Below are 25,988 nucleotides of genomic sequence, written 5' to 3' on the forward strand. Positions count from 1 at the left end.
CGTGGAACTCGTTCTCAAGAGGAATTGCACGAGGAGAAAGCTTTTCACCAAGAAAAAATACGGCAGGAAGATTTATCTCGCAGAGAAGCTGAATACCGGAAAGACTTGGATCGGAAATTGGATGCCCGGGTTAATCAAGGTTTCTCTGTGGATTCCAGCACATCCAATCAGGAGCACTTAAGCTACTCTTCAAAATCACTTCCAGCAAGTGCTGTCGCTCCTCATAAAAGTGGACCTGGACGGTGGAAAACACCAGCTCCAAATCTGACTACTCCAATTGCTGTTTCCCAACCCATTAGAATAGAAAACCAGTTGCCACCACCACCCCCTCCACCACCACCTGTACATTATACTATTGATTTTGGTAATACACATACTGATCTGCCCCTACCACCCCCACCTCCTCCGCCACCAACTTCACAAATATCTAGTCAGGGTTCTGCTGTTGATCGTAGAAAGCGAGAAGAACAACAGCGCTGGTATGAGAAAGAAAAGGCACGATTGGAGGAGGAAAGAGACAGGAAACGCCGTGAGCAAGATAGAAAAATTGGCCAGATCCGTGGTCCACCACCTCTACATATAAATCCACCCCAACCTGTTCATGTTAGTTCTGCAATCCAGCAAACTAGGCCAGAGAAAATGGCCAGCCTAACACGGCCTCAAGATACAGTGATTCGTGAACTTCAGCCTCAGCAGCAACCTCGTACAATTGAGCGCAGGGATTTGCAGTATATTACAATTAGCAAAGAACAGTTACCTGTGAGCGATAGCCTTTCACCTGATCCCTGGAAACGAGATGCAAAGGAAAAAATGGAGAAACAGCAGCAACAACATCTTTTGGAAATGCTTAGCAAAGAGATACAAGAACTACAGAACAAGCCTGATCGCACATCTGAGGAGAACGACCGTCTTCGTAAACTTATGCTTGAATGGCAGTTCCAGAAGCGGTTACAGGAGTCCAAAGAAAAAGATGATGACGATGAAGAAGAAGAAGATGATGATGTTGATACAACACTTATTATGCAAAGACTGGAAGTGGAAAGGCAGGCAAGGGTGAGGAAAATAAAATAATATTCCCATATTTTGATTCCGGGTTTTAAAATATATTTTGAAGATGTTCAATTTCACTTTATGGGTTAAGGATAAAAAATACAAATGTGCAGTTAGTCACACTTAGGTAGACAAAAATGCTGGAGAAACTCAGCAGGTGAGGCAGCATCTATGGAGCAAAGGAAATGGGCAACGTTTCGGGTCGAGACCCTTCTTCAGACTGATGTGAGGGTGGGGGGGGGGGGAGAAGAAAGGAAGAGGCGGAAACAGTGGGCTGAGGGAGAGCTGAGAAGGGGAGGAGAAAGCAGGGACTACCCCAGAGGAATGAACATTGACTTCTCTAATTTCAGGTAGTCCCTGCTTACTCCTCACCCGCTGAGTTTCTCCAGCAATTTTGTCTACCTTCGATTTTCCAGCATCTGCAGTTCCTTCCTAAACAGTTAAGGGCCTGTCCCACTTGGGCGTCATTTGCGCGTCACGCAGATTTTGATAATCCCAATATCTTGGGGCGCTGCTACTGCGCGTCACTGCGTACGCCATCACGCGCGCATCGTGACGCGTAAATGACGCCCAAGTGGGACAGGCCCGTTAGTCACACTTAATCATATGGCCCATTCTGGTCACGTGTGCGACCAAAAAGAGGAGAAATTGTGGAGTACATCTCTTCTAATTCTGAAAGCATTCATTATATTGTTTTGTGCTGTGCATATGATTCATATTTTTTTTCGGTTTATCAAGTGATATTTTTATGCTATGCTGATAATGTTTGTTTAGGGTCAGAGGCCAAAAATGACTGGTCACGTGTGTGATAACACGGAAGCATTTTCCAAACTGTGAATGTTAAAGCTAGAATGTTCAAATCTTTAGCAGACACGCATTATAGTTATGTAGGTAGGAAAATAGCATTAAGATTAATCTCACAATAATTTTTTTAATGTATCACCTTGTGATGACATCTGGTCACGTGTTTTATATTTTGGTTCACTTTCCAAAGAATGGGCCATATTGATGTTTTATAGATTATTTGGAATTACATGAACCATAAGCAGGATAATTGAGACTTAATTTGTTTCTATTTTTCAATGAAAAAAACTTTTGTGTTTGCAGTCTAACATCTATCTATAAAATCAATGAGAAGTATAGCTGCAGCATAATTCACTTTGTGAGAAATGTTTTTGTTCAAGTAATTACTATTTTATTTATATTTAATCTGTTAAATTAGACATGGAAACCAGTTTTATTCACTTATTGAAACATGGGACTGGCACTAGTGAACAGCTAGTTGTCAAATTGCTGGGCAACAATCAATTTACTTTCAAAGTAGGCAAGCACTAAATGATGTCCAGTTCTCTTTCTTGTTATCGGAGCAGATCTTCCAAAAGCTGGCAAGCGACCTGCGATTGCTGAACATGTAATATGGAATATTTCATCTGTGAACTCCTGAGAACTGACTCATGCCCAGCCCCTGTACAGCCTTGATAGCCACCAAGTGTTAGGGTGTTTGCTGGTACCCCGCAGGCTTTAAAAAAACTTGAGTCCTCACCAGTGGGAATTTTCTGTCTCGGCTATAGTGAGGGGGTGGGAGATTGCAACCTTCACGTGGTCCTCCCTGTTTCGACGAATGCAATCAACCTGGCGTGCACAATCAAATAAGATCAAATAGACCAAGTTGTCCTACAACTTTATGCGGTGCACGCCATATGCAAGAAGAAGGCTATAGTGAGTACAAACAAGCTACACAAACATTGTCTGAAGAAGGGTCTCAACCAGAAACGTCACCCATTACTTCTGTCCAGAGATGCTGCCTGTCCTGCTGATATACTCCAGCATTTTGTGTTTATCTTACACATAAACATTTATGCATAAAACCAGAGAACCCAGAGCACCACCATACTGTGACCCAGAAGGTTGTATGAAGCTGTTCAAAGCACAGTGGGGACATGAAGCTAGGACTTAAACTGTTGAACTGTTCCAGTATCCCTGGGGCACCAACACAATTTGTCATTGCTAGTAGTGGGAGCCATCTGCCAACAGGTCCTGGAGATTTCACTCTTGAGTTATCTGGAGAGTACAATATCCCTAGAGGCCCCTGCCAGATTGGATGCGATCACAACATAGGCACATTGCTTCTTAAATCCATATTTTATGATATGGAAAACCTGTAAGGACCATCGTTAATTGCTAATGAACAGTCAGCAAGACCAATTTTAAGTGCTTTTTGTTTCTCAATGCCCTGGAATTCTAACTCCATAGTTTTTTGCATAACTGCTGGAACCCAACATCACTTTTCTTTATACTAACTCAACCTGCCGGTTCCACGTGTAATTAGCTCTATTTTTTAACCATAATTACCCTTGTGCACTCCCCTCAATTGTCACTTCATTTTACTGCCTCCTATCTTTATCCTGATCATACTGCGACCGCTTTAGAAAGAAATGAAAGTTGAGTACAGATTTTGCTTCCTGCAATGGGTGTGTACAGTTCAGGAGAAAAGGTTGGAAAAAGTGATAAATTAAAGTAGGAAAGATGCATACAGTTGGAAAGGAACATTTATTTGGTTCTGAGCATCATCATGGAGAGGTACCTATATTATAGATATAATATGGGTCATGTTTAATTTGGGTAGCTCACAGGAGGTGCCAACTGAGAACTTTTAATTCTAGTTGCTTGATACTTGTTTGGGAGGAAAGCTTTCGCAAATGGCATTCTGCTTTGAACACGAGTATCTATAAAAATAATTATTATATAGAAATTCTTATTTTTCTTTTTGACTCTTGTGGTTTCATTTTCTCCTTTGTATATTCTTTAATAAAAGCAAACACTAAATATGCCATGTTTTCTCTTCTGATGATGCAAGGGGTTTTCTCAGTGCTCCAGATTTTCTAATATTGATACCTAAGGCAATTAGTGAAATGGGTCCTGACAATAACTGAACTAATAATTTTGCCCCATCTTTCCTCATCCCTGCTGCAGACTGTTCCAGCTATCTCAGTTCTAGATTTGGTATGTTCTTTTTTCTTCCTACTTGATTTCTTGCCTGTTTATTCACCTCTGCACATTTGTCTCTGGATATGGAAGTAAAGTAAATGCTAGAAAATTACTGCAGGTCAGGGAGCATATATAGAGATAAACAAGCCAGCCAAAGAGTTTGTTTCCATCTACTGTCGCTGACTGACGAGCTAATTAATTTCAAATTTCCTGCCTATATGTGATTTAGTCTAACTTGCCTTTTGTAAATGTGCCAAATATTATTTTATTTTCTGTTCTGTTCTTATGATCTTTTTATAAACAGTGTGTTTATAATTGTTTAGTAACTAGAATTTGAATGCTTGGGGTAATTTCTATCTCCCCCCCCCATCCTGTCCCACTTCGGCCTACAACATCCGAGTCAAGCATGATGCCATGACCATCTCTTATCTGCACATAATCCGTATCCCTCTTTTCCCTGCATCTCCATGTGCCTATCCAAAATTCTTTAAAATGCTACTATTGTCCTATCACAACCACCAATCCTGGTAGCGCGATCCAGGCACTCAAATGATGTTAAAAAAAAAGTTGCCCCGTGCAGCTCCTTAAACTTTACCCCTCTCTTAAATCTATGCCCTCCAGGGAGAGGTTCTGACTGTCCGCACTATCTATGGCGCTCATAAATTCATATACTTCAATCTGGTCACCCAGCATTCTCCAGCGTTCCAGAGAAAACAATCCAAGTCTGTCCAGCCTTTCCATGTAGCTAATACCCCCTAATCCAGGTATCATTTTGGTAAAACTCGTCTGCACGCTTACCAAAGCCTCCACATCCATCCTGTAAAGGGGTGTCCAAAACTGCATGCACTATTCCGAATGAGGCCTAACCAAAGTCCTGTAAATCTGCATCATAACCTCCTAGCTCTTATACTCAAAGTAAGCATACCATATGTCTTCTTCACCACTCTTATCTACATGTGTTGCCATTTTTAAGGAGTTATGGACTTGGACCCCATGATCCTTCTGTACATCATGCTGTAATGGTCATGCCATTAATTGTGACCTCCCAAAGTGCAACACCTCAAATTTGCTAGGATTAAACTCCATCTACCATTTCTCTGCCCATTTCTATAGCTGATCTATATCCCATTGTATAACTTGACAGCCTTGGATATCACAAATAGCAGAGGACCAAGCACAAATCCCAGCAGAACCACTGGTCACAGACCTCTAGCCTGCATATTTACTTCCACCACAACCATTGTCTTCTATCAGTAAGACAGTTCTGTATCAATACGACCAAGCCACTGTTAATTCCATACATCTTAATCTTCTGAATCAGCCTACCATGGGAGAATTTATCAAGTGCCGCGCTAAAATAAATGTAGACAACATCCATCGCCCTACCCTCACCTTCGTCACCATCTAAAAAAAAACTTGATCAAGTTAGTAAAACACGACCTGCCATGTGCAAAGCCATGCTACTCTCCCCATTTAATCAATTTTCTTCCAAATGGGAGTAAATTGTATACCATAGAATCCTCTTCAATAACTTCCCTACTACAATGTGAGGCTCACCAGCTTGCAATTCCCTGGATTCTCTCTACTCTTTTACCCCCCCCCCCCCTTCTATTAAATAAAGGAACAGCATTAGTTACTCTCTAGTCCTCTGGGACTTAGCCTATGACTAGAGAAGACACAAAGATCTTTGTTTATGCTCCCACAATCTCCTGTTCCTTTCAATAACCTGGGATAAATCTTATCAGGTCCTGGGGAATTATCCACCTCAATGCTCTTCAAGAGCCCCCAACATTACCAACTCCTTAATCTCAAGATGCCCTTGCATATTAGTATTCACCCACTTATTTCCCTGTGATCACTCTCCCTTGCACATCCATCAACTGCATGGATTTTCCTGACAGCCACTACACAAGTGGAAAATTACATTGACCAAGTAACCTGCCAGTTTATTATCACACGCATGCACCCCCCCCCCCCCCCCCAAAAAAAACCAAACAAGGTTATTGGACCTATTTGATTGTTTTCTTCCAAGATTTCTGATGGATTCTATGCCCCAATTTTGCAAATGTTATTTTACCAATTTATTTCATATAAGTAACTTTTTCAGAGATTAATGCTGTTAAGAATAGAAATGAAAAGTTAATTCTGAATTAAGCATTCTTTTATTTTCTGTTATTAATATTTTAAAGTTTTTCCTCTAGTTTTTATTCTGAACCCGGAAGTTAGTTAGAATTAGCACTTTCCATCAGTTGGTTTATGATTATGGGAAGATATGGTAATTCATCATGGTTGACCCAAGGATGGAAAGGATAAATTTTATTACTCTTAAACATAATGATTCAATTACTGAATTTAAATATGGATTTTTTTGAAGTTGTCAGACATAGGATTCATCAAAAACATGTTGGTTTAAAGCATTAAAGTATCTTTCTTTCTAACCTGTTTTGAAAGTTGTCTTGCAATATGTATGATACTGTATTCACAGAAACTAATCTAACTTTTCCATACTCCTGCCCACAAGTGTGTGTGATTCTGTATGGTTTAGGCGGATGAATATGCAGTGAGCATGATAGAATTTTCCAGTAAGATCGGTGGTATTGTACAAATAAATGGATAAAATTGCCACATTCCATTCTGTTATGCAACATTATAGTGTTCATTCATTATCTAATGTGGTTGCAGAATATATTCTCATTAAAAGTTCAGTGTAATTCATGTTTAGAGATTAATAATGAGTATTTTCCCCATTGTATTATTAATCTCAATTGAAAGGTTGTCAGTCATTCATAAACTGCCAGCATTGCAGTTGGCCCTAAAACTTGATGAGAATTTTTGCCAACAAAATGTATTGGGGAACATTATCTTGCTGGTGAGTACAAATTGAAAATTCGGGCTGTACAGCAGGTTGTTATAATTTAAAGATCAATAACCAATGTTGATAATGATAAGGTAAATCTTCCAAGTAGGTATACCACTGATTTTCTGGCAACTGAAGGTCTGGTACCTCCTTTAATCTGGACAAAATTACAAGAGCGCACTTGAGATTCCTGTGACTGCCAGACTAGTTCACTGGGCAGCCACAGATGGCGTTGCATGTGGTGAGCGCTCTTTTGGGACATGGGTCTCCATTCTGTAAGATTAAATTGTTTGCATCTGCAGTTACTGATAGATCCTTCGGTTTTGTGCAATTCTTAGCTTATTTAGTTTACATTTAACTGCCTGGTAAGCAAAGTCCAAGTGGCTGTCGTCGTGTACTAATAGACCTATATCATTTATACCTGTACTAACGTATTTCATCAATCATATAATTCACATTTAATATTTATTTTATTTATATTTCTAGCAGTTCATGGTGCTTTGAAAACATGGGAGGGGTATTACTAGTGGGTCAGATGTGTATTGTTGAATTATTATTTCTTGATCTCTGTTGGTCTAGCAAAATGGATAATACACCAAGGCTCTGGAACCAAGGGTGCTGGAAAATCGGTGGTGTACTTGTAAGAATGTTCTCTCAGGCCATATCTCCTTTTCAGAGGTAATGGTGGAGAGCAGTGTCAGGATGGTACAAAGTAGATTTGTTGCACTGGCCTTTTATCTTTGAATTATGAGTTGCAAACAATGCAAGTGAAATGCTGTTTATTTAAAATTAAAATCTGACAAATTAATCACAGTTGCAAGATGAGGAACGCAGGCGCCATCAGCAACTAGAAGAAATCAGAAAGCGAGAAGCAGAAGAAAGAGCAAGGCAAGATGATGAACGCCTTCATCAAGAGGAAGAGCGAGCTAAGAGGGAAACCAATGAAAAGGTTAGAGTTTGAGTTTCTGCCAAACAGCCATGGTGTCAAATTATTTTAAAGTTTTTTTACTTATCTGGTTACATCACTTGATTATTCAAAATACTTCATTTTTAATATGGTTCTATGTCATTGTATATTGTGGATTTCTGTGTAGGTAATGATATGAAAACATATATTACCTGTCATCATCATCATCCCAACTCCAGTATAAAGATAGTCAACAGAGTTATCCAAGTCATCATTTCCAACAGAATCAACTAGTTATCAGCTGCTCCTGCTCTTGGCCTAATATTCTTGGCTTCAAAGGCTGCTATTTTATGTCTCACAAATTATGCAAGGGCCAAATGTGAGTGTCCAAAGTACCCAGAATTTAGTGCATTGGACTGTTGGGTTCATTGGCCAATGTATATTAGTGATTTTTTTTTCTGAATACCAGCGTCATTGTAAAAACGATTAAAATTGAAGAAAAGAGTCAAGTGAGAATTGGGAAAAAATGCAGATGCTAGAAATGTAAAACAGAAAATGTCAGAAATATTCAGCAGGTCAGATGACGTGGGAAGATGCTTATCTAGTCAATGAGTGATTGGGAGCAGTTAGAGGGGGAGAACATAGACAAAATAATGTAGGTGTGAAATGCAGAGCACGAGGACAAACTCATCAGGTCGGGCTGGGCATGTATTTTATTTCCTGAGAGAAAAAAAGAAGAAAAACAAGCCTTTCTAAGTAACACTTAAATGAAAAATAATTAGTCACAGAGTTATACAGCACCAAAATGGGCCCTTCACTCAATCTCAGCAAAAATGTCCACCTGTGCTCATCCCATTTGCCTGTGTGTCACCCATGTTCCTCCAAAGCTCTCCTAACTATGTATATGATTAAACATTATAACTGTACCTGCCTCTACAGCTTGTTCCATATCTCTGGTGTATGATATTTACCTCCGGTTAATAAAACTAAGGATCAACTTATGATCCCTTTACCCCCTTTACAATTGTACTATTTTTAGTTACATTTGGGGCAAATCTTTCAAGCAAGTGCCAGGTTCATTTTATCACAAATCCGTTAGTCCTGTACTAACACTGTTTTTATATCTGATATTGAACCTTCGACGATTGTATTGTTTGCTGCTCGTGTGCTGATCTGGTGGAGTCTCCATTGGGTTTCGATAAGGCAGTATAAACGTCCCTCAAACCATTTAAATCCATGTGCAGGAACAGTTAGAACAGTGGGTAAAATATTTCATGTAACGTGGTTAGTCCAGGTGCATTTAATGACATAGAAAATAGGTGCAGGAGTAGGCCATTCGGCCCTTCGAGCCTGCACCGCCATTCAATATGATCATGGCTGATCATCCAACTCAGTATCCTGTACCTGCCTTCTCTCCATACCCCATGATCCCTTTAGCCACAAGGGCCACATCTAACTCCCTCTTAACATGAACTGGCCTCAACTACCTTCTGTGGCAGAGAATTCCAGAGATTCGCCGCTCTCTGTGTGAAAAATGTTTTTCTCATCTCGGTCCTAAAAGATTTCCCCCTTATCCTTAAACTGTGACCCCTTGTTCTAGACTTCCCCAACATCGGGAACAATCTTCCTCCATCTAGCCTGTCCAACCCCTTAAGAATTTTGTAAGTTTCTATAAGATCCCCCCTCAATCTTCTAAATTCTAGCTGCATGTATGACAGTTGCACGTATGGAATTATTTTTGATGTTACAACTTTTAAAGTTTTTTTATCATTTAGTTTTTTTATCAATGTTCTTGAGAATTTGTGAATTTCCGTGGCTGCATTGGGCCCTATGAGGTAGATGCAGCCTTCCAGCAGAATACTGTACCAGGACGCATGCTGAAAGAAAAAGAGGACCAAGCACAGGGAGTTGGTGATCTTGGGGCCTGAAAAAGATTTGCACCATTACTTTCCATCATTCTATTCTCTTTTAGTTCATGATATACTACAATTTTTGTTGTAATGCCAGCAATTTTTTTAAAATTCTCTTTTGATTACTCTGAATTTGAGGAAACTAATTGCATACTTACTGCACACTACTTTAGAGCACAACTTGGAGACCAGAAGAGCAGGCAGAAATTAATTATAAAAAAGGAGTTTTTAATCTAAATTTAGCAGAAGATAGGCGTGGGTTTTAATACTTTAAAAAATCTCTACATTTTGTTTTCAGTCTGAAATAACAGATATTCTGATTGGGATTTGTTACAAGCTGACTAACAACTTTCTGGTTTCCATTAGAGAAGACAAGAAGAAGAGTATTACACACGTTTGGAAGCTGAAAGACGTAGACAACAAGAAGAAGCTGAGAGGAAGTTACTCCAACCTGATGAACCTGGTCTGTACAGGCCTCCCCTTCCACGGGACTATGCTTCTGAAAGCCAGCAGTATGAAATTCCTCCCCCATCCCATTCATCTAACGCTCCTCCCCCTCCTCAGAGAAACATTTCTTACATCAAAACACAGATCGTCTCCCCTGACAAAGTTTATACTGCCAAGTTTGTCCCATACAATGATGAGGATGAGGAAGATGCAAATCTTTCAGGTCAGGATAAGTACTCCATTACAAGAAAATCGTATGGTGAACTGCCTGTTGCCCCTAAGCAGCCGGCATTCATTCGTCAACCCCGCCCGGTTTCAGATGGCTGCTATCTTTCAAACTCATTCCGACCACCATCTGCCAATGCCAACAGTACTGCTCCAAAAACTGGTGTCCCACCTCCCCCTCCAACCAAACAGAGCTTCATGCCACAGAGTGATTTAAAAGGTAGAGACAAGTACAAGTAACAATCTTGTACTTTTTATTCTTTTAGACTTTCTTGATTTCTGCAATTTCCTGATTGAGAATGTAACTTTCTTCCTCCAAAATAACACCCAATTTTACTTGATTCAGGAATCAATCAATCGTTTTACCTTAAAGTCACTGAATATTTTCTCTTCAAACTCTTATCTACAAATTCTTCTATCCTATCCTCTCGAATATTTTAATTGCACACCCCTAATAATTCTGATGGATGGCTAATATAGATTTTATTTTTGTAAGTTATTCCAATCAAAGTACTGTTGGTTTTGGTTTTGTTCTGTGAATGAATGCTCCTTTAAAGCCCCTCCATATACAGGAAAATAATTTGGCAGATTGGAATGCTTGCAGTCTTTACCAATTTTGGGGATTATTTCAAAGCTTTTACTATTCCTGTTGCAAAGGGGAACTGATCTGGTGTAACGTAACCTAGCATTACGAATAATTAGTTGTGAACCTGCAGCTTACCCCACTTCTTGAGACGGCCAATTTAGCCAATATACGGCAATATTCAAATTTAATAGTAAATGAAATTTTAAGGAACTGTAGATGCTGGAATAAAGCAGAAAATCCTGGGAACATGTGATGAATGATCCTAGACTTGAAACGTTAACAATTTCCCTTTCCACAGATGCTGTGTGATCTGAGCTTTTTGAGCATTTTCTATTTTTATTTCAAATTTAATAATTGGCTGTATAAGCAAATTGTTAATCAGTGGGTAAACAAAGGCTTCACAATTGTTTAACAGCAATGCTTGGAATGCAATGTGGCTATAATTTTGTTTTTGCTCTTAAAATTTGGCCAGTGTTGCATTCAGAATCTTCCATTGTCACCTAACACTCTCATATGCCTTAAACATTTGATTCTTAATTCTGTCATTGATCAAATCTGTTTAAAATAAAAACTGATGCATGCTTTATTGAATGGGTAGTGAAATAAACTTGTTTAGTTTGAAATTTCTGCTTAGCATAAAGTCAGACATTTTTAAAGAAATGATAACAAAAAAATTACTATCTTCAAGGTGAACAATCATTTTCAGTTAGATGGTCATATATGATTCAATTACAGATTTTATATTGGTTTGGAAGCTTTTTCAGTATGACACCCATTATTTCCATTGGTAGATTTTGATGGTTAACTCTGGAAGGTTAGAGATAAGTAATTAGTTCATTCTGATGATGAGATTGGCACTGTAAAATCTTCAACATGTTACCTCACTGTATCAGAGCAGAGGTCAGATGTTCTTTTTATTGTGGGCTAAAATAAAGGGAAAGATAGAGTAACCAAGCAAATAACAAAATCAAAGCAATTTTGAAGATGATGAAAGAACAATTTAAAAAGAGAATCCACACAAAAAAATGTATGTGACTCCAAAAATTTATAGCTGGCTGTTCAAATAAACTGATCCTCATTAATGCTCTGTATAGCCAACTACCATATTATTAAACTATAATCAACTTTTTTGCCTATATTTTCACATGACATGGAAGGCTATTTTGCTTTTAGGAGGCAAATATGGAGTTATTGCAAGAAATTCAAAGGAAAATTGATAGGCATGTGTGAGAAGGAAATCTCAGTAGTATGGAGAAATGAGAGGGAGCCGATGAGTCTAATGATTCATAAGATTGCCTCATAAGATGGTAGGAGTCATGGGCTTGTGAGAGGAACAGTCAGAATTGCCTTGCCTGCAAGCAACAACGCATTAAAAAAAAAAAAAATGTGCATTGCAGTTACAGTGCGTCACTGGTTGAATTTTAGGAGTGACTAGACCAAGGGAGAGCCGTTGGGTCCCGTCCCCTCAATGCGCACTAACCACCCCCCCCCCCCCCCCCCCCACACACGCTAATCACCCCCCTTGACATTATATTAATATTATTAATCAGCTCCTTTTGCCCCCATCCCCCGCCCTATCCACTCACGCATAGCTCCCAACTCGCAGGCGCGGCTAGAGAGGGCTGGGTCAGAGAGAGGGCAGGGGCAGGGGGCAGATGCAGAGGGGGCGGGGAGGCAGAGAGGGAGGGGGTAGAGTTTGAAGGGTGGGGGGGGGGGGGGGCGCAGCGTCACGGGAGGGCTGGTTCCCGAACCCAATACTCCCTCGCTCCAGCTCCAGCTGCAGCTTCAGCTCTGGGCTCCAGCTCCGGGCTCCAGCTGCAGGCAAAATCGCAGCGCGAGCAGACGGCAGGCAGGCAGATCCATTGTGGCGTCATCAACAAAAGCGCTGGTTTATTTTCTAAGTTTTATCGGATTTGTGAACATTTTCATAAATAACTCGAGAAATAAAGGACAACATTTTCAGGTAAGGCGATTTCGGGCTCCAGGGAGTAAATCTCTACCCGAATAAGTAAAAATGTTACCGTTAGAGCGTCGTTTTTTCGAGAAGATGTGACAACACACAAAACAAATAAATACACTCACACACACATCCAAGATCAGAGATTTATAGTTATAATAAGGATGTATGAGAATCCATTCAAAAGGCTTATTTGAGTGGTGTAGTTGCACCCTCACAGGCTGTTTTTGTTTATCGTGAAACAGTTCATGCCACTTCTGGAATTAAGATCAGAACTCTTAAGAAAACGAGAGTCTGCAATCCTAATTTTGAATAACTGATCACTGGTGCTAAAGGTAAACTTGTGTAACAAACTTTTTACCGCTAAGGTAAATATTCACCTTTTCAATTTTGGGGTGTTCTTCACGAGAATTTGTAGCCACTCTTATGAAATTATATTCAGGTTTATTTTGCTGCCATTCAATTTCAAGAATAGATTGCTCATATCAAGCATATTTGTGAACATCTAATTATGATGCAAGTAATTTTAAGAAAAATATTTTAATTAACTAGGATTTACTACATATGGAGGGTCATCAGCAAGTAATACTGGGGCAAATGAAATTTACAAAGGCCCAAGAGAGAAGCGCGTTGAACAAAATAAAGGGTAAGATTGAAAAAAGTTATCAATTGAAAAGTTGGAATTGTGGGAAATTCTAAAATTGAACTGTTTCACTGCATTTACACAAATATTTTCTGTGCATGAAGCTAGTATTGTGGAGTATGTTTATAAAGTGCATGCTAATCTTAGTTGTATCGTTAAATCCCTTGGTGATTGTTGGTGGATATGTTTTTAATGTCTGACTGTTGCTGAACTGCCAGCAAAATATCAATTTCATTAAACATTTTGTCTTGGGACTAAAAATCTCAAGTTTTCATAAAATGCTGATGTACATGGAACCACATCAAGACTCAATGTTAATTTTAAAACCAAATTCAATTGATGTGCAAGCATATTCTGTAAGATGAAGAGCTCTGAAGTGACATACCTTCCTAGAACTCAAATCCTCTGAAGACCGGGGGAGTTTACATAATTTTGTATAAGAATTAACAGCATTTATTGGTGCATAATTGTATATAGAATTATAATGATAGAGCAGTAGAAATCCATTTCAGTAATGCAATTAGTCCTGATTTTTCCCCTTTCCCCTAGTCAGCATGCCATCTATTTATTCATGCTGACTCTCTACTCTGCATTGGTCCACTCAGGCAATAAAAACAGACCCATTGTTTCTGCGTGTTCGTGCCCCACCGAACTTATTTCCACATACCTTGACTCGATCTTATTCCCCCTAGTCAAATCCCTCCCTACCTATGTCCAAGACACCTCACAAGCTCTTCGTCTTCTCCATGACTTCTGTTTTCCAGGCTTCTGTTCCCTCATCTTCACCATGGATGTCCAGTCACTCTACACCTCCATCCCCCACTAGGAGGGTCTTAAAGCCCTCCGTTTCTTCATCGACTGCAGAACCAACCAATTCCCATCTACCGATACTCTCCTCTGCCTAGCGGAGCTGGTCCTTACCCTCAACAACTTTTCCTTTGACTCCGCCCATTTCCTCCAAATCCAAGGCGTAGCTATGGGCACGCGCATGCGTCCCAGCTATGCCTGCCTCTTTGTAGGGTACGTCGAACAATCCTTGTTCGAGGCGTACTGTGGCCCTATCCCCGAACTCTACCTCCGCTACATTGACGACCGCATTGGTGCTCAAATTCACCTGGATCATTTCCGACATCTCCCTACCGTTTCTTGACCTCACTATCTCTATCACCGTTAACAGACTACTGACCGACATCTACTACAAACCCACTGACTCCCATGGCTATCTGGACTACACTTCTTCCCACCCTGGACTCTATCCCCTACTCCCAATTCCTACATCTGCACCCAGGTGATCTGTTCCAAACCAGGGCATCAGAGATGTCCGGATTCTTTAGGGAACGGGGGTTCCCCTCTACGACTATAGATGAGGCTCGCACCAGGGTCTCTTCTATATCCCGTAGCTCCGCTCTCACTCCCCATCCCCCCCTACTCGTAACAAGGACAGAGTCCCCCTTGTCCTCACCTTCCACCCTACCAGCCGTCACATACAACAGATAATCCTACGACATTTTCGCCACCTCCAACTGGATCCCACCACTGCCCACAACTTCCCATCTCCTCCCCTTTTGGCTTTCCAGAGACCGCTCCCTCCATAACTCCCTGGTCAATTCGTCCCTTCCCACCCAAACCACCCCTCCCCTGGTACTTTTCCTTGCAATCGCAGGAAATGCTGCACTTGACACAGTTCCAACTCCATCTTTAAAGTCACCAATAACACAAATATTGTTGGACGAATTATGGATAATGATTAATCAGAGTATAGCAGGGAGAGTAATCGTTTGATTGAGTGGTGCCAGAACAACAACCTTAGCCTCAACGTCAATAAAACAAAGGAACTGATTGACTTTAGTAAAGAAAGGCCATGGATCCACAAACGATCTTCATCAACAACTTTAAGTTCCTAGACACGACACATTGATGCAATCTTAAGAAAGCTCATCAACACCTCTACTTCCTTAGAAGATTAAAGGGATTCGGTACGTCAACTAATACACTTCTACATGTGTACGGTAGAGAGCATATTGACTGGTTGCATATGTCTGAAGAAGGGTTACGGCCCGAAACGTTGCCTATTTCCTTCACTCCATCACTCTGCTGCACCCACTGAGTTTCTCCAGCATTTTTGTGTACCTTTGACTGGTTGCATCATGGCCTGGTTTGGCATCTCAATGTCCAGGAATGAAGGAATTACAGAAAGTAGTGAGCACCGCCTGGTCCATCACGGTACTTACCACCCCTCCATTGAAGGGTTCTGTCGGAGGTGCTGCCTCAAAACAGTAGCCAGCATCATCAAGGACCTATACCTGGCCATGCTCTCATTTAACTGCTGTTATCAGGAAGAAGTTATAGGAGTCTGAAAAGGGTTTCAGGTTCAGGAACAACTTCCCAACAGCCATCGAGCTATTGAACACTATGAACTCCAACTAACCTCAGAACTATTAGCTATCTTGGTTGCACTAGGGACTTCGATCATTGTTTAGCATGATATTGTTTTATATTTAATTAACATTTATCTATTGAGTACTGTGTTTATAGATCTGTTGTGCTGCTACAAGTAAGAATTTCATTGTTCTGCTTCGGAGCATATGCCTCTAGTCTATGCCTTTATCCCGACTACCAAAATGCATGACTCCACACTTTGCTACACTTTATTCCATCTGCCACTTCTCCGCCCACTCTCCAAACCTGTCCCACTCCTTCTGCAGAGTCCCTGCTTCCTCTACAATACCTGCCCCTCCACCTATTTTCGTACCATTTGCAAACTTGGCCACAAAGCCTTCAATCCCCTCATCCAAATCACTAATATACAATGTGAAGAGTAGCGGCCCCAGTACTGACCCCTGCGGAACTCCGTTAGTCACTGGCAGCCAACCAGAAAAATACCCCTTTATTGCCACTCTTTTGCCTTCTGCCAAAGCGGGCAGATGGGGCTCGTCAGCCTGGGAAGGCAGTCTATCTAGTAGAGGGAAAACTGATTTAAAACCTCCACTGCCTTGTGGCATTACCCAGTTATGGAAAAGATTCCAGGAGTAAACCTCAAGAAAATCCAGAGTCGGAGCCCCTAGGGCAGTTCGTCGTTGTCTACAACCTCGCTCTGGCAGCTCCTGCGACGACGCTGGTGCCAAACTTTAACGGCCCTGCTGTTCCTTTGGATTGATCAGCGACGTGGAGAGGGGGGGGAAGTGCTGCATGGGCAACAGTCTGTCCTCCATATGACATCGCCCGGGCTTGCATCCGACTACACATCACCTGCAAACTTACAACCTGGAGAGGACACTCCAGCTGCACCTGCGGCGTCGACACAACACGGGGAGCAACAGTTACCAGTTATAAGTCATCGCTAGTTTGGAGTAAAGCGAGGCGCCAGGAGTTGCTCCCGACGGTGGGATTTTTGGATCTCACTGGACAGCTACCGCCTGCCTCAAGCTGGGCAGCCCCCAGCCAATAAGTTAAGTGCGCCGCCGTAGCCGAGTACAAGCGGTCAGTTAACAAGTAGAACCTGCAGATCCTCAGGGCTGCCAGGAGCAAGGTTCAGCAGACTGCCAGGCGTTGCGCCAATGACTACTGGACACGGCTGAGGTCATCCAGACGGCCGCCATAACAGGGAACCTCAGGGGAATGTACAATGCCATTAAGAAGGCACTGGTCCAGTCCAGAGCAAGACAGCCCCCCTCAAATCCTCCACTGGGGAAGTAATCACAGACGAATGCCAGCAGATGGAGAGATGGATGGAACACTACTCCGACCTCTACTCGAGAGAGAACACTGTCCCCCTCAGCCCTTGATGCCATCGAGTGCCTGCTGACTATGGATGAGTTGGGCACAGAGCCGAAGGTAGAAGAGCTCAGCAAGGCCATTGACAGCCTGGCCTCAGGCAAGGCCCCATGCAGCGACGGGATTCCCCCTGACCTGATCAAGCATTGCAAAACTACCTTACTGCTTCCTTTGTATGAAATCCTCTGCCAGTGCTGGCAAGAAGGAGCTGTACCGCAGGACATGAAGGATGCCACGATCATTACCCTCTACAAGAACACGGGCGAGAGAAGCGACTGCAACAACCTGTGCTTCACCAACTCGTACTTCCAGACAAACCCCAAGCACAGGGTTTCCTGGAGACACCCACGCTCAAAGCATTGGCATCAACTGGATCTGATCCTCGTCAGACGTGCCGCCATCAAGAACGTTGATGTGGCCCTTGTGGCTAAAGGGATCAGGGGGTATGGAGAGAAGGCAGGTACAGGATACTGAGTTGGATGATCAGCCATGATCATATTGAATGGCGGTGCAGGCTCGAAGGGCCGAATGGCCTACTCCTGCACTTATTTTCTATGTTTCTAACTAAAGAGGCATCTCCCTCCTCAACATCGTCGGCAAGGTCTTTGCTCGGGTCATCTTGACCCGCCTGCAGAAGCTGGCAGAACGTGTCTACCCAGTCACAGTGCGGTTTCCGAGCTGGAAGGTCAACAGTAGACATGGTCTTCTCCCTTCGCCAGCTCCAGGAGAAGTGCAGAGAACAGCGGATGGCCCTGTATCTTGCTTTCATTGACCTCACCAAGGTGTTCGACCTCGTCAGCAGAGATGGCCTATTTAAGGCTCTGCCAAAGATCGGCTGCCCACCAAAACTGGAGAGCATGATAGAATCCTTCCACATCAACACGAAGGGGGCAGTGCAATTCAATGTCAGCTTGTCTGAGCCCTTCAACATCCGCAGTGGTTTCAAACAAGGCTGCGTCCTCGCTCCCACTCTTTGGGATTTTCTTCGCTCTGCTCTTGAAACATGCCTTTGGCATTGCAACAGAGGGGATCTACCTGTGTACTAGATCAGATGGCAGGCTCTTCAACCTCACCGGCCTCAGAGCAAAGACAAAAGTACGTGAAGCTCTCATCAGAGGTATGTTGTTTGCCGACGACGCTGCAGTTGTGTCCCACACCCAGCAGGAACTACAGGGGTGGAAGATTGCAACCCTCACATGGTCCGCCCTGTTTCGACTAATAATGCAATCAACTCGACGTGCACAAACGAAAGATCAAATAGAACAAGTTGTCCAACAACTTTAGGCTGTGCACGCCACACGAAAGAAGAAGAAGCAGGAACTACAGTCACTGATGGACCGCTTCTATCGGGCATGCGAGGACTTCAGGCTGACCATGGCCTGAAGTAGACGGACGTCTTGGGGCAGGATAGAGAGGCGCCACCTGTCATCACCATCGACAACTATGAACTTGATGCCTTCCATCAGTTCATGTACCTCGGCTCCACCATCACTGACAATCTCTCCTTGGACACAGAGATTGATAAGAGGATTGGGAAGGCAGCTACAACTCTCGCTCGCCTCACAACTCGAGTGTGGACCAACCCAAAGCTGACAGTGAAGACAAAGATAGCAATCTACAATGCCCGTGTCATCAGCACACTGCTGTACGGCAGTGAGACATGGACTACATATGCCAGGCAGGAGAGATGACTCAACACCTTCCAACTGAGAAGCATCCGCCATATCCTGGGCATATCCTGGCAAGACAAAGTGTCCAACGCTGAGATCCTGTCTCGTGCTGGCCTTCCCAGTATGTACACTCTACTCTGGCAGCGCAGACTGCGGTGGCTGGGCCATGTCCACCGCATGGAGGATGGCCGTATTCCAAAAGACATCCTCTATGGAGAGCTGACATCTGGTAGGAGAACCATCGGCCGCCCCCAGCTACGTTACAAGGATGTCTGTAAGAGAGATATGAAGGCGCTAGACATCGATGTGGAGTCCTAGGAGAGCCTTGCAGCTGACCGCACGAGGTGGAGAGGTACCCTGAACCAACATCTCAAAATGGAGGAAGAGAAACTGTTGAATGCAGCGGCAGACAAGCGGGCACGCAGAGATGGGACGCAGCAACTTCAACAAACCAGAGACCACACACAAATGTGACCTTTGCGACAGAGACTGTCACTCCCGCATTGGTCTCTTCAGCCACAAGCGACGCTGCTCTAGCCGAGGTTTGGAGCAAGCAGCCAACAACTAGGATGCATCACCCATGGTCAGTCATGACCGAGGGGGGCCTACGAATTGCCTTCTGCCATCCTGCCAACCTGCTAGCCATACTAGTATCTGCCCTTTGATACCATGATTCGACCACCGGCTTACGGCCTACACCATCTTGAAGCCGCGGTCTCCGGTGGGGAAGCACCGATTCAGGACTTACCTGGACTTACCTTGTCTGCACATCTGGACGCTTGCAGCGGCGACTCCGGAGGGTTGTGGTCCGGACCACGGTGGAAAATGGAGGAGGACTGACCAAATTTTGTGCCTTCCACCACAGTGATGAATGCTGTGGTGGATGTTTGTGTTCAATTTTTATTGTGTATTGTGTGTTCTTTTTTTTTTATTGTACCGCTGCTGGCAAATTCATTTCACTGCACTGTATGTGCAAGTGACGAATAAAACTTGACTTGACATGGGCTCTGATCTTCCTTAGCAGCCACACATGTGGCTCTTTATCAAAGGCTTTCTGAAAATCTAGATAAACAACACTGACTCTCCTTTGTCTGTCCTGCTATTTACTTCAAAGAATTCCAGCAGATTTGTCAGGCAAGATCTCCCCTTCACAAAACCATGTTGACCAGGCTATTTTATCATGAACCTCTAAGTACTCTGTAACCTCATCCCTTATAATGGACTCTAAAATCTTACCAAGCACTGAAGTCAGACTAACCAGCCAGTAGTTTCCATTATTCTGCTTTGCTCCCTTCTTGTCCAGCTGGGTAATATTGGCAATTTTCCAATCATCTGGAACCACTCCTGATTCTAGTGATTCTTGAAATATCACTCTTATTGCCTCCACGATCTCTAAAGCCATCTCTTTCGGAACCCTAGGGTTCACATGTATCCACCTTCAGCCCTTTCAGCTTCCCAAGCACCTTCTCCTTAGTTTCCACAGTCTTCCACTGTGAAGACTGATGGAAAAAAATTATTCAACTTCTCTGCCATTTCTTTATTCCCCATTATCACTTCTCCTGCATCATTTTCCTGTGGTCCAACATCCACTCTAGTCTTACTCTTTACATAACTGAAGAAACTTGCTATCCTCTTTTATATTATTGGCTGGCTTACCTTCGTATTTCAACTTTTCTCCCTGTATTGCCTTTTTAGTTACCTTCTGTTCTTTAAAAGCTTCCTAATCCTCTGGCTTCCCACTAATCTTTGCAATGTTATATGCCTTCTCTTTTAGTTTTATATACTACCCTTGACTTCCCTTGTCAGCCACGCTCGCCTTATTGTCTCCTTAGAATCTTTCTTCCTCTTTGGAACGAAAAGATCCTGCATCTTCTGAATTATTGCCAGAAATTCCAGCCATTGCTGTTCCACTGTCATTCCTGCTAGGGTCCCTTTCCAGTCAACTTTGGCTAGCTTCTTCCTCGTGCCTCTGTAGTCCCTTTTGCTCAGCTGTAAGACCAACACATCCGATTTCATCTTCTCCCTCCCAAATTGCAGGTTAAATCTTATCAGATTGTGGTCGCTACCTCCTAGTGGGCCCTTTACCTTGAGTTCCCTTATCAAACATTCATTACACAACATTAAATCTGGAATTGCATTTTCCTGGTAGGCTCCACTAAAAGCTGCTCTAAGAAACTATCTCGGAGGCACTCTTCAAATTCCCTTTCAAATTCCCGTACTAACCTGATTTTTCCAGTTTATCTGCATATTGAAATCTCCCATGACCACGGTAATATTGCCTTTCTTACATGCTGATTGTATCTCCTGATGTAACTTGTACTCTATTTCCTGACTTAGGGGGGCCTGTGAATAACTTCCATTAGGGTCTTTTTACCCTTATTTCTCAACTCTACCCACAATGACTCTACATCTTCTGATCCTATGCCACCCCTTGCTAAGGACCAAATTTCATTCCTTACCAGCAGAGCTACGCCACCCCATCTGCCCACCTGTCTGTCTGTCCAATAGGACGTATAATCTTGAATATTCCGCTCCCGGCTCCGATCCTCTTGCAGCCATGTCTCTGTAATACCCATATCATACCTACCAATTTCTAACTGTGCTACAAGCTCATCCACATTGTTACTTATTCACCTCCACTCATCTCACACCGGTCCCTATTTTACCCAACCTTACTCTCTTATCCCTTCTTAAAACTTTCCATCCTATTACTGCTGGAGACTTCTGTAACTTTTCCTGTACTCTCCCTTTAATGCCACATTTACACTTCCAATTTGTTGACCCCCCCCCCACTATTTAGTCTAAAGATCTATCTACAGCCCTAGTTATATGGTTTGCCAGGAGTATGGTCCCAGCCGGGTTCAAGTGGAGTCCTTCCCGTCGGAACAGTTCCCTCTTTCCCTCTGCTTCTCCAGTCCCTTCCCAACTACATCAGGCACACTTTGCTAAATTCCAAGAGGAAGAGTGTTTCTAATGTGGTGGACACTTGTTTCACAAAAAAAACTTACTACTCAACTATTAAACATGAAAGCTTACAAAATATTTTAACTCCCATGATTATTTTGTATTGGGTAATGTCATTACTTTTTCTAAAAATCAGGTGGAAGCTAAGGCAGAGTTACTTCAAAACTTGTCCCATGGGTTCAATGAACTCAAACAAAAATATTGTATAGGGTGCATAAACATTTACAACTTAAAAATAATCATCTTTAAATATAGTATGATAGATTTTAAAAATTAATTTGAAAAATATATTAAATATAACGAAGCATATTACATTCAGTTTGGGAGAAAAAAAGCAAATAATTATAAGAGAATTAATCCACCCTAAAATTGTATAAACCCCAAGATTTGTTATTTTTCTTTCAGAATCCTCAGCCAAGGCCCAGAGGTCCCTGCGGTGAAAGGATCCCCAGAAAACTTAACGTTCAAAGAACGTCAACGTCTTTTCTCACATGGACAAGATATTTCCCACAAAGTAAAGGCATCACGAAAATTGATGGAACTAGAAAATGAGCTGAACACAAAATAAAATTAACGCCTTAACTCGGTTGCAAGCTCATTACAAAATGTTTCTAGTTTGTACAGCGTGTTTAAATCTTATAGACTATTAGAACTGTAAAATAGGATGTAGAAAATTAAATTTCCACTGAATTGCATACCTAAGAATATTATTTAGCTAAACAATTTGAGCACAGTTAATTTTTTCTAATGAAATTAAATGAAGGTAATCACTTTAACGAAGTCGGGGTTCCGAATTTTCTAGCATACAGAGTACACTATACTTGGAGACAGTGTTATAGTGAAGCTAAAGTGGTGTATTTCAAAATTGTTAACTAGTAACTTAGAAGCTTCTAAAATGTATTGAACGAGTTCTTGCTTATCCAGCAGCTGGTGCCTCAATTGTTTCAGCTATGCATTAGGTGGCTAATCAATGGGAAGTGTGGTCCTCATTCTACTTCTAAAAAAAAAGCTTTCTTTGTGCATTTTAATTTTTTTAAAGGTCTGATTCCAACTAAAATTTCCTCAGCTAAGTGTTCTGATCTGGACTTTAGTTATTGAACGGTTTTCTGTATAATATTGTGGTCTATAATTGTATTTAGGGATAAATGAACACTTCACAACATAGAGTAGACTTCCACTGCCTTAGGAAAGGAATCACTTTATACAATATGTACGATAATTAAATTGTCTTGTCAGATTGGAGTGTACATATTTTTTTTACTTATTGAACTGTTTCATATGTGAAACAGTAGAGTGCTGTATCATTTCAACTGTGTAACAAGAAGCAGCGGATAAAGTAAATGGGAGTAAACCCCCCTCATGAAGGAAAACCTTGGAGCTTGTAGAAAAGTGCACAAATGTGTAGGTAATTCAGCATCTTGAATATCAACAGCTTGGTACAAACAATGAAACAAATTACTGTCATTTTATAAATGAAAAATAAACTACTGTGGTTTCAGTGCTGCTGGTGATATTCAGAACTGATCTGGGAGGATAACTGGTATATTTCAATTAACTTTAAGGATTCTGTTGGGTTTACAGAGTTCTTTGTGTGGTCACCTAGAGTGTTATTAAACTGTTTACTGAGCATCAAAACTGCTGTAGTATCATATTTCTACTGTATTTCACTTGCAACCTATTTTTAATAAATTACTTTGTATGTATTCAGAAGCTGTACCATTTTACTTGCAACTCTAGTATTTAAATAAAATCAGGAAATGTTGGAACCAGTCGGCAAGTCAGGCAGCATCTATGGACAGAGAAATGCAATTAATATTTCAGGTTTAAGATCTTTATCAGATTTTGAAATAAAAACAGGCGCCAATAAGGAGGCAGGAATATGTAACTCTAGGGTGTGGTTAGTGTTGCAATGGAGATATCCAGTTCATGGGCTAAAGAGACATAATTAATGGGTCTTTTTCAGAATGGCAGGCAGTGACGAGTGGGGTGCCGCAAGGCTCGGTGCTGGGACCCAAGTTGTTTACAATATGTATTAACGATTTAGACGAGGGAATTAAATGTTATATCTCTATATTTGTGAATGACACAAAGCTGGGTGGCAGTGTGAGCCGCGAGGAGAATGCTTTGAGGCTGCAGGGTGACTTGGATAGGTTGGATGAGTGGGCAGAAACATGGCAGATGCAGTATAATGTGGATAAATGCGAGGTTATCCACTGGTGGCAAGAACAGGAAGGCAGATTATTATCTGAATGGTGTCAGATTAGGAGAAGGGGAGGTGCAACGAAACCTGGGTGTGCTTGTCCATCAGTCACTGAAAGTAAGCATGCAGGTACAGCAGGCAGTGAAGAAATGTTACCTGCGTTGCGAGAGGATTTGATTTTAGGAGCAAAGAGGTCCTACTACAGTTGCACAGGGCCCTGGTGAGATCGCACCTGGAGTATTGTGTGCAACTGGTCTAATTTGAGGAAGTCACTATTGCCATTGAGGGATCGTACGTTCACCAATCGTACGTTCACCAGGAATGTCGGGAATCACATATGCTGAAATAATGGGTCGACTGGGCTTGTATTCGCTGGAATTTAGAACGAGAGGGGATCTTATAGAAACATAAAATTCTTAGAGGGTTAGAAGCAGGAAAAATGTTCCCGATGTTGGGGGAGTCCAGAATCAGGGGTCACAGTTTAAGAATGTGAAGGCCATTTAGGACTGAGATGAGGTAAAACTTTTTCACCCAAATTGTGAATCTGTGGAATTCTCAGTGGAGGCCAATTCACTGGAGTTAGGTTTAGCTCTGGGCTTAGAGAATCAAGGGATATTGGAGAAAAAGTTCTATGTTTCTATAAACTGCAGATGCTGGAACATGAGCAAAAAAAAAAGTGCTGGATGAATTCAGCAGGTCAGACAGCATCTACAGAGGGAACGGACAGATGACATAGAAACAGAAAATAGGTGCAGGAGTAGGCCATTCGGCCCTTCGAGCCTGCACCGCCATTCAATATGATCATGGCTGATCATCCAACTCAGTATCCTGTACCTGCCTTCTCTCCATACTTCCTGATCCCTTTAGCCACAAGGGCCACATCTAACTCCCTCTTAAATATGGCCAATGAACTGGCCTCAACTACATTCTGTGGCAAAGAATTCCAGAGATTCACCACTTTCTGTGTGAAAAATATTTTTCTCATCTCAGTCCTAAAAGATTTCCCCTCTATCCTTAAACTGTGACCCCTTGTTCTGGACTTCCCCAACCTGGACATTTCAGGAAAGACGCATGACTAGAAAGGAGTCTGGGTTGTTAGATGGTCGGAGTGTAGCAAGAATCACAAGAGGGGGAGCAGTGAAAGAGGAGGGACACTTTATGGAAATTTTGCAGTAGAGTAGTAAAATGGAGATGCAAGAAACTGCAGATGCTTGAATCTTGAGTAGAAAACAAAGTGCTGGAGAAACCGCGAGTCAGGCAGCGGGAATGGACAGATGATATATTGGGTTTGGACCCTTCAGACTTCAGCTAGAGGGAATAGAGTGATAATACAAACTGTGTGAAATGAGGGTAAATAGACTTGCCAACTAGAAATGTATCCCAATTATAAAAAGATTATATAGAAAAGCATTGGAAGCTGACACAAAGAGATCTACCAGGCTGATTCCTGGGATGAGAGAATACCAAGAGTGGCTGAAAGTTTGGGTTCATATTATTTGTAATTTTGGAGAATGAGGGGGGAACATAACTCCGGTTGATACAAAATGCTGAAGTAACTCAGCAGGACAGGCAGCATCTCTGGAGAGAAGGAATGAGTGACGTTTCAGGTAGAGACCCTTCTTCAAACTAGTCAGGGGAAAGGGAGGTATATCTCTGTCTTGGGTGGGGGAGGGATGGAAAGGGAATGCAGGGGTTACTTAATGTGAGAGAAATCAAGATTCATACCACTGGGTTATAAGCTGCCCAAGTGAAATATCTTTCATTCATTTGTTCTATATCTCTACATCACTGTCTATACCTCTCGTTTCCC

The 25,988-nt window shown here is 42.1% G+C and overlaps 1 protein-coding gene across 11 annotated transcripts in view; it reads left to right on the top strand.

The window, feature by feature from the left end:
• afdn (afadin, adherens junction formation factor) overlaps positions 1 to 23,685 on the top strand; it is a 207,932-nt gene extending 184,247 nt beyond the window's left edge. For 3 of the 11 annotated variants that reach the window (XM_033025695.1, XM_033025691.1, XM_033025692.1), the window contains 6 exons: positions 1 to 1,053; positions 4,024 to 4,053; positions 7,710 to 7,844; positions 10,079 to 10,604; positions 13,480 to 13,573; positions 22,384 to 23,685. In XM_033025695.1, the coding sequence (XP_032881586.1) occupies positions 1 to 1,053; positions 4,024 to 4,053; positions 7,710 to 7,844; positions 10,079 to 10,604; positions 13,480 to 13,573; positions 22,384 to 22,546 (2,001 nt within the window). In that variant the 3' untranslated portion in view covers positions 22,547 to 23,685. The remainder of the gene's footprint in view (positions 1,054 to 4,023; positions 4,054 to 7,709; positions 7,845 to 10,078; positions 10,605 to 13,479; positions 13,574 to 22,383) is intronic. The other 8 variants (XM_033025702.1, XM_033025701.1, XM_033025694.1 and 5 more) reach the window with 5 other exon arrangements.
• Positions 23,686 to 25,988: the final 2,303 nt, after the last annotated feature.

Source organism: Amblyraja radiata, chromosome 8, assembly GCF_010909765.2.
Source record: "Amblyraja radiata isolate CabotCenter1 chromosome 8, sAmbRad1.1.pri, whole genome shotgun sequence".
NCBI classification, from domain to species: domain Eukaryota; kingdom Metazoa; phylum Chordata; class Chondrichthyes; order Rajiformes; family Rajidae; genus Amblyraja; species Amblyraja radiata.